At 50.4% G+C, this 9,533-nt stretch overlaps 1 protein-coding gene across 1 annotated transcript; it reads right to left on the reverse strand.

The window, feature by feature from the left end:
- Positions 1-360: 360 nt before the first annotated feature.
- LOC127313872 (epoxide hydrolase 1) lies at positions 361-1,629 on the reverse strand. The gene is made up of 2 exons (XM_051344353.2): positions 885-1,629; positions 361-775 (listed from the first exon to the last, which is right to left on the reverse strand). Exons 1-2 carry the CDS (start codon positions 1,613-1,615, stop codon positions 529-531), a joined length of 978 nt encoding a protein of 325 aa, XP_051200313.1. The 5' UTR covers positions 1,616-1,629; the 3' UTR covers positions 361-528.
- Between the last annotated feature and the right edge of the window lie 7,904 nt (positions 1,630-9,533).

A 9,533-nucleotide genomic window follows, 5' to 3' on the forward strand; every position in this document is an offset into this window, starting at 1 on the left:
CGAATAAACCTATTTTAAATGTGTCAAAAAATTTGAAATAATTCACGCACGTACATGTCACCATGCTACTTACAAGTGTAAATTTTCAAGAAAAAATTCGAATTTATGTGACCTACACAAAAAAGAGAAGATGGATTTTCGCTATATTGTGAATAGTACGTGTCTACTACTATATTGAATTTTATTATTTTTGTATAGGCTACATAACTTAATATTTTCATTGCAGATTTGACGTACGCATATGTGCACACAATACCAACCCATATAATATTTTTAGTAAGTCTTGTTATGTATCTTCAATATAGGGTGCGCGGGAACCTATGAGCCAAAAATTCACGTCCCTAGTCTTAGCCAAAACCATAAACATACACGGTAACTTTTATTTACTTTAATATAATTTTACATTTTTCAGTACTTATATGGTTCAAAGCTTTGGAAATTTACGTGAGATGCAGATGCCTGTAACTAACGGCCGGGTAGATGCGTGCACGCCACGTTACATGTAAAAATCAGGGGGGGCTTGTGAAGTCAGAACTTGTTTATGAAGTCGTAGATATGCTCGGTGACCTCCTCTGCCATCTGGAGATGGAGGTAGTGCCCGCCACCAGGGATGACCACTACCTCCTCCAGGCCCGGCACGTCTCCCTTGAGCCCGCCCTTGAGTATGTAGTCCTGTGCCATCGGGTCTTTGTGACTCATTGCCGTCTCACCCGCAATGAACTTTGTCGGCACCATCACCTTGGCCGTGGTCCACGGCGCCGTCAGCTCCCAATTCCTCCACGATTCAAGGAAATAAACTGAACATGATCAAATTTATGCGGAGCGGAGCGGAGCGGTGAAATTATAGTAAAAACATTCCGTATATATGTTTGTAGAGTTCTTACAGATCAAGGCAACGGTACAAGTTCATGGCCTCGGCGAACCCGGTGTGGTCAAACTTGCCAGCCACGTAGCCGATGTACTCCTCGGTAAGCCACGGAGGCAGCTTAATGTCCTCCTCCGTCGAGCCCCACCATTGTTTTGACAGCGCCGCCCCGCCGGTGTCGCGGGTTGTTAGGACCCTCTTCAAGATGAATTTTGTGTCCATACCGGCGAACTCGGCCTCCATGATCCCTGGTTCCTGCATACGGAGGATGTAGTAACCGTCGCCGTAAATCCGCCGGAACCCATCCAGCGGCCTCACAGCGGGGTTGCGCGGCATGAAGGCAATGTTCATGTTCACCAGCGCGCGCACCCGTTCCGGCCGGAACTGGCAGAGGTGCCACGCCAGCAGGGCGCCCCAGCCTTGCCCCACCACAAACACCTGCGGGAGAGCGAGGGCGTCGAGGAGGCCGACCATGTCGCCGACGAGGTGGAAGATGGTGTAGGCAGACGGGGACGCCGGGGCAGAGGAGTCACCGTGCCCGCGGAGGTCGGGGGCCAGGCAGCGGTAGCCACGACGAGAGAGGGCCATGAGCTGGTGCTGCCATGAGCACCAGAGCTCCATGAAACCGTGCAGCAAGAGGACGGTGCAGCCAGAACTATCCCCAGCCTCGGCGACGTGGATCTTGATGCCGTTCACTTCCAACGTCCGGTGCGTCACACCGTCCAATGGCATTGCCGCTGCCATCTCCATTTCTAGGCCAGCCTGAGCCCTGGCCAACACATAAAACAGGGGTAGCAGCATATATAGACAAATTCAGAGTGTTTGTTGTATCTTCTGCTATGTGTAGCTTTTGTCTTATTGCAACTTTGCAAAAGGCATCTCAGCATCACAGATTCCTATCACCTACCATATGTCCTTAGAGCATCTCCACCGGTTGCCCCCATAGCGACCCCGATAGCATTTGGGGGCCGGGACCGAAACTGGGCTCGCACCGGCGCGCCCCATACGGAGCCGGCCAATTTTGGAGCCCAATAGAATCGCCGGCAACCCCGTGCCGGCCCCTTCGCCAAGGGCGCGAATCGGGCGCGCCGGCGCATTGCGGGGCTGAAAATTTTGGGCGTGGGAGCCACCTGTCAGCCACACAACCCAAAAGTCGACGCCAGCGGGCAGTGGCGGGGCCGACGCGTCAGCGGCTCATTCAATTTTAACCTAACCGTCGCCTACCTCGCGACGAGAGTTATTGGGGCGCAGCGGTGGTGCAGTTTCCGCAGACGCGCAACGAACCGTCCCATCGCGCGCGCCTTGCACTTCATGTCGCCGTTAATGAGCGCCACCGCGTTGTGTAAACCACGTTCCCAATTATGTATTAGTTTGTGAAATAAAATATTTCTTATTCAATTTTCTATGCATTTATTTGCGAATTTAATTCAAAACATCTATCGGGGCCGTTGTTTTGGGTGCGCCGGTGTGGAAACAGCTCCCCTAAATAGAGGATGTTGTGCCGCCGCCCCCCAAACGGAGGTGCCGGCACCCCTGCCGGCGCATATTTAGGGGCTACCGGTGGAGATGCTCTTAGCCATCAGTCCAGCATAAATGGATACAAAGCGATCAGTCTGGAAAGTAAAATGGAAAATTCCAGCCCAACGGCCCGATTCGTGGCCCAAATTTTCGTCCAGAATGCGGCATCCGCCTATCAGAGACCGTGTGTGTTTCGTCTTCCGCGCGCTAGCTAGTAACACTACAGGAATGGCGCGCTGCGCCGACGGCCGTGGCGTACGCCGACGGCCAAATGTCGGGGCCGTCGGCGTACGTCCGGTCCAGGGCAGCGGCACAGAGTGACCCTCGGCGTACGTGTACCCTCGGCGTAGTGAGAGGTACGCCGACGCCCACCCTCGGCGTATAAGAGGCCGTCGGCGTAGTTCCTGCGTGTTCTCCCTTCCCGCTCCCACCGTGACGGCGCGCTTACGGCGTCAGCGAGGCGCCGAGGGTGACCCTCGGCATAGGGCATCACCCACCTATGCCGACGGTGGCCGTCGGCATACAATTTTTTTTCCGATTTTTCTCTCTCCTTTATTGCTAAGCCTAACCCTTACTCTCTCCTTTACTTTATACTATGTTTGTATTATTTATGTAGTAGTATGAGTTATGTAAAAATGGTTCCTTTTTAAAGGAAAAAATGGTAGATGCCATATGTAGCTAGGTCTCACGAGTGACGCTCTTCGCAGACGGGTCGACCGGAGCCAGTAGGCACAACATCTGCTATATATGTACATATGTCCTAAAAGAAAGGGAAAAGTCCATTGCTAACCCTAACCCTAACCCTAGCGGTAGATTTGCGGGTCCCCGCCCTAGGGTTTCCCTATATACAAACCACCGGAGCGTCGGTGGAAACTCCTGCTACGGCTCATCCGGGGCCTATTTCATTCCAAACCTATGGTTTCCATGTGCATATGTCCTAAACAAAGCAAATCAAATAAAAAAATCCATTGGTAAACCCTCGCACGGAGAAAGCTATAGGGGTAGATGTGCAGGGTCCCCGCCCTAGGGTTTCCCAAGATACAGATCACCGGAGCGTTGGAATCGTTGGAAAACTTGCATTTGTCCCTAGCATATGTGTACAAGTGTGATGTAAGGTTTGTCTAACCTTGCATGTACCCGGCGTTGATGATTTCCGCATACATGGGCTAGCACTTGGTAAAATCCAGGATCTGTATGTGGAAACTCCTGCTACGGCTCATCCGGGGCCTATTTCATTCCAAACCTATGGTTTCCATGTGCATATGTCCTAAACAAAGCAAATCAAATAAAAAAATCCATTAGTAAACCCTAGCACGGAGAAAGCTATAGGGGTAGATCTGCAGGGTCCCTGCCCTAGGGTTTCCCAAGATACAGATCACCGGAGCGTCAGAATCGCTGGAAAACTTGCATTTGTCCCTAACATATGTGTACAAGTGTGATGTAAGGTTTGTCTAACCTTGCATGTACCCGGCGTTGATGATTTCCGCATACATGGGCTAGCACTTGGTAAAATCCAGGATCTGTATGTGGAAACTCCTGCTACGGCTCATCTGGGGCCTATTTCATTCCAAACCTATGGTTTCCATGTGCATATGTCCTAAACAAAGCAAAGCAAATAAAAAAATCCATTGGTAAACCCTCGCACGGAGAAAGCTATAAGGGGTAGATCTGCAGGGTCCCCGCCCTAGGGTTTCCCAAGATACAGATCACCGGAGCGTCGGAATCGCTGGAAAACTTGCATTTGTCCCTAACATATGTGTACACGTGTGATGTAAGGTTTGTCTAACCCTTCACGAAAAAACCCTTAACGAATAGGGCTATCACGTCCGGAGTTCTATGGCTTTTAGGGGAAATGAGTAGGAAACAACCCGTTTCACCACATAGTTTGTCGGAACAAGGCCATATTTGGCACGTGCATGGGCCTTAGGATGGGAAGCAAGGCCCCGGTCGCGGATTTCCAATCCGAACCACGGGCGACGGTTTTTCCATTTTCGGGGTGCCGGAAGGGCTTTTTTTTGTGAAGGAGCTACATGGTGCGCATTTTAGTATTGCGCGGGACCTCCGCGCAGCGGTAGGATACCTCCTACGCACCACCTATCACATGCCATATGCGCGCGGTAGCCATCTGGGAATCCCTCCCGCTTCCTGCGGTGTCCCGCCGAATCCGTTTGAAACTGACCGGATTTGAACTGGGCGACACTTTCCTTCGCTCAATAAATGGAGGGAAAAATGTTTTTAGGTCTAGGACGCGTCATTTTATATGCTAAATGTTTTCCGTTTCGCGCGTTGGCGGACGGGTGCAGGCGCGCGCCCGGTACGGCCATACCGCATGTCCCGGCAGCCCCGTTTTGCACAGTTGGCAAAGTAAACGGAGCCAAATATTCGAGCGGAGCCGCGTGGCGTCATTTTATGTGTCCAAGTAACCACTGCAAAAGACGGAATTGGGATACGGCAATTATATTGAAAAACCCTTCACGAATAGGGCTATCACGTCCGGAGTTCTATGGCTTTTAGGGGAAATGAGTAGGAAACAGCCCGTTTCACCACATAGTTTGTCGGAACGAGGCCATATTTGGCACGTGCGTGGGCCTTAGGATGGGAAGCAAGGCCCCGGTCGCGGATTTCCAATCCGAACCACGGGCGACGTTTTTTCCATTTTCGGGGTGCCGGAAGGGCTTTTTTGTGAAGGAGCTACATGGTGCGCATTTTAGTATTGCGCGAGACCTCCGCGTAGAGGTAGGTTAACTCCTACGCACCACCTATCACATGCCATATGCGCGCGGTAGCCATCTGGGAATCCCTCCCGCTTCCTGCGGTCCCACCGAATCCGCTGGAAACTGACCGGATTTGAACTGGGGCGACACTTTCCATCGCTCAATAAATGGAGGGAAAAATGTTTTTAGGTCTAGGACGCGTTATTTTATGTGCTAAATGTTTTTCGTTTCGCGCGTTGGCGGACGGGTGCACGCGCGCGCCCGGTACGGCCATACCGCATGTCCCGGCGGCCCCGTTTTGCAGAGTTGGCAAAGTAAACGGAGCCAAAAAGTCGAGCGGAGCCGCGTGGCGTCATTTTATGTGTCCTAGTAACCACTGCAAAAGACGGAATTGGGATACGGCAATTATCTTGAAAAACCCTTCACGAATAGGTCTATCACGTCCGGAGTTCTATGGCTTTTAGGGGAAATGAGTAGGAAACGGCCCGTTTCACCACATAGTTTGTCGGAACGAGGCCATATTTGGCACGTGCGTGGGTCTTAGGATGGGAAGCAAGGCCCCGGTCGCGGATTTCCAATCCGAACCACGGGCGACGGTTTTTCCATTTTCGGGGTGCCGGAAGGGCTTTTTTTGTAAAGGAGCTACATGGTCCGCATTTTAGTATTGCGCGGGGCCTCCGTGCAGTGGTAGGATACCTCCTACGCACCACCTATCACATGCCATATGCGCGCGGTAGCCATCTGGGAATCCCTCCCGCTTCCTGCGGTGTCAAGCCGAATCCGCTGGAAACTGACCGGATTTGAACTGGGGCGACACTTTCCTTCGCTCAATAAATGGAGGGAAAATGTTTTTAGGTCTAGGACGCGTCATTTTATTTGCTAAATGTTTTCCGTTTCGCGCGTTGGCGGACGGGTGCACGCGCGCTCCCGGTACGGCCATATCGCATGTCCCGGCGGGCCCGTTTTGCACAGTTGGCAAAGTAAACGGAGCCAAAAAGTCGAGCGGAGCCGCGTGGCGTCATTTTATGTGTCCTAGTAACCACTGCAAAAGACGGAATTGGGATACGGCACTTATCTTGAAAAACCCTTCACGAATAGGGCTATCACGTCCGGAGTTCTATGGCTTTTAGGGGAAATGAGTAGGAAATGACCCGTTTCACCACATAGTTTGTCGGAACGAGGCCATATTTGGCACGTGCGTGGGTCTTAGGATGGGAAGCAAGGCCCCAGTCGCGGATTTCCAATCCGAACCACGGGCGACGGTTTTTCCATTTTTGGGGTGCCGGAAGGGCTTTTTTTTGTGAAGGAGCTACATGGTGCGCATTTTAGTATTGCGCGAGACCTCCGCGCAGAGTTAGGATACCTCCTACGCACCACCTATCACATTCCATATGCGCGGTAGCCATCTGGGAATCCCTCCCGCTTCTTGCGGTGTCCCGCCGAATCCGCTGGAAACTGACCGGATTTGAACTGGGGCGACACTTTCCTTCGCTCAATAAATGGAGGGAAAAATGTTTTTAGGTCTCGGACGCGTCATTTTTTGTGCTAAATGTTTTCCGTTTCGCGCGTTGGCGGACGGGTGCACGCGCGCGCCCGGTACGATCATACCTCATGTCCCGGCGGCCCCGTTTTGCACAGTTGGGAAACTAAATGGAGCCAAAAAGTCGAGCGGAGCCGCTTTGCGTCATTTTATGTGTCCTAATAACCACTGCAAAAGACGGAATTGAGATACGGAAATTATCTTGCCATACCACATGTCCCGCGCGCCCGGTACGACCATACCGCATGTTCCGCGCGCCCAGTAATAGGGGTAGATCTACGGGGCTCTGAGGTTAGGGTTTCATGTACCAGAGGGAATCTTTAGGTAAGATGATATAATTATTTTACTACTTGTTCCTATGGAGGCACCGCCGATGCAGGTCGGTGAAAGGGGTAGACCGCCCGATCGAAAGGGTAGACCGCGCACTCAATTTAATGTCGACGTGGTAAAAAAGGTAATGTGGACCTAATATAATATATACTAGTATATTATAATTAGAAGAAACAATGAAAAAAAACACAAAAAATAAAATTGGCTAAGCCGAGGGTGGCCCTCGGCGTATGGGAGAATCTGGCTAAGCCGAGGGTAGCCCTCGGCGTAGCTAGGGATCTGACCAAATCGGCCTGCCCCGCACGCGTTTTCCCCAACCCGCCCAATTCTCCCAACTCTCCCGCTCGCATTTTCCCCCAAGTCCCGCCGCCGCCGCCACCTGCCGCTCGCGCCGCCCTCCTCCCGTCCCCGACCACTGGCCCCCGGCCCTCCTCCCGTCGCTGCTCCTCCCCTCCCCGTCCTCCTCCTGTCCCCATCCTCTCTACCCCCGGCCCTCCTCCCGTCACCGCCCTCCTCCTCCCCCCGGCCTCCTCCTCGCCCCGGCCCTCCTCCCGTCACCGCCCTCCTCCTCGCCCCGGCCCTCCTCCCGTCTCCGCTCCCAGTACCCGGTAATGGTAAGCTACTTTAGCATTTCTATTTATTTTTCTATTGCTTTAATATTTGTAATAGAAATTGATGTACAAACAAATAGAAATAGAATTGATTTGAAATAGAAATAGAAATAGAATAGTGGAAATAGAAATTGAAACCATATGTATGTATGTGTGTTCTTCTCCAACAATAGATAGTGGGGATAGAAATAGAATAGTGTTAATAGTAGAAAAAAATAGGAATAAAATTGATTTGAAATAGTAATAGAAATAGAATAGTGGACATTTGGAAAGAAATAGAAATGTGTAATTGAAATAGAAATGATATGTTTAATAATGGAAATAGAAATGAAAATGTGAATTTGTTCTAATAATATGGATTTGTAATAGGCCATGCTGTTGGAGATATGCCCAAGAGGCAATAATAAAAGTGGTTATTATATATCTTTATGTTTATGATAAATGTTTATATACCATGCTATAATTGTATTAACTGAAACATTGATACATGTGTGATATGTAAACAACAAAGAGTCCCTAGTATGCCTCTTAACTAGCTTGTTGATTAATGGATGATTAGTTTTATAATCATGAGCATTGGATGTTATTAATAACAAGGTTATGTCATTATATGAATGATGTAATGGACACACCCAATTAAGCGTAGCATAAGATCACGTCATTAAGTTATTTGCTATAAGCTTTCGATACATAGTTACCTAGTCCTTATGACCATGAGATCATGTAAATCACTTATACCGGAAAGGTACTTTGATTACATCAAACGCCACTGCGTAAATGGGTGGTTATAAAGGTGGGATTAAGTATCCGGAAAGTATGAGTTGAGGCATATGGATCAACAGTGGGATTTGTCCATCCCGATGACGGATAGATATACTCTGGGCCCTCTCAGTGGAATGTCGTCTGATGTCTTGCAAGCATATGAATAAGTTCATAAGAGACCACATATCATGGTACGAGTAAAGAGTACGTGTCAGGAGACGAGGTTGAACAAGGTATAGAGTGATACCGATGATCAAACCTCGGACAAGTAAAATATCGCGTGACAAAAGGAATTGGTATCGTATGTGAATGGTTCATTCGATCACTAAAGTCATCGTTGAATATGTGGGAGCCATTATGGATCTCCAGATCCCGCTATTGGTTATTGGTCAGAGAGAGTACTCAACCATGTCCACATAGTTCGCGAACCGTAGGGTGACACACTTAAGGTTTGATGTTGAAATGGTAGAACTTGAATATGGAATGGAGTTCGAGGTATTGTTCGAAGTCCCGGATGAGATCCCGGACATCACGAGGAGTTCCGGAATGGTCCGGAGAGTAAGATTCATATATAGGAAGTCATATTCCAAGTTTGGAGATGATCCGGTGCATTTATGGAAGGTTCTAGAAGGTTCTAGAAAAGTCCGGAAGAAATCACTTTGGAAGGCGGAGTCCCGAAGGGACTCCACCACCCATGGCCGGCCAACCCTAGTGGGGGAGTCCAAGGTGGACTCCACCCAAGGTGGCCGGCCACCCCCTCCCAAGGGAAGGTGGGAATCCCACCTCTAGTGGGAGTCCTAGCTTGGGTAGGTTTCATGCCATATGGAAGGTTTTGGTTTGGGGTCTTATTCGAAGACTTGTAGACCAACTCTTGGGTGTTCTACCTATATAATGAGGGCCAATGGGAGGGGGCCGGCCACACCAAAGCCATTGTGGCCGCACCCCCTATAGTGGCCGGCCACCACCCCCTCTCCCAAACCCTAGCCGCCCCCTCTCCTCCACTTCTCCCGCATACGCTTAGCGAAGCTCTGCCCGAGATCTCCATCATCACCGCCACCACGCCGTCGTGCTGCCGGATTCAAGGAGGAGCTACTACTTCCGCTGCCCGCTGGAACGGGGAGAAGGACGTCGTCTTCATCAACACCGAATGTGTGACCGAGTATGGAGGTGCTGCCCGATTGTGGCACCGTGAT

This window comes from Lolium perenne, chromosome 7 (genome assembly GCF_019359855.2).
Source record: "Lolium perenne isolate Kyuss_39 chromosome 7, Kyuss_2.0, whole genome shotgun sequence".
Classification (NCBI taxonomy): Eukaryota; Viridiplantae; Streptophyta; class Magnoliopsida; order Poales; family Poaceae; genus Lolium; species Lolium perenne.

Excerpts from the sequence above, each read along its gene's own strand:
- LOC127313872 (XM_051344353.2), bottom strand. The coding sequence starts at position 1,615 with ATGGAGATGGCAGCGGCAATGCCATTGGACGGTGTGACGCACCGGACG. Across the intron at positions 776-884 it reads TTGTACCGTTGCCTTGATCT|GAATTGGGAGCTGACGGCGC; the intron begins GTAAGAACTCTA and ends TGAATCGTGGAG.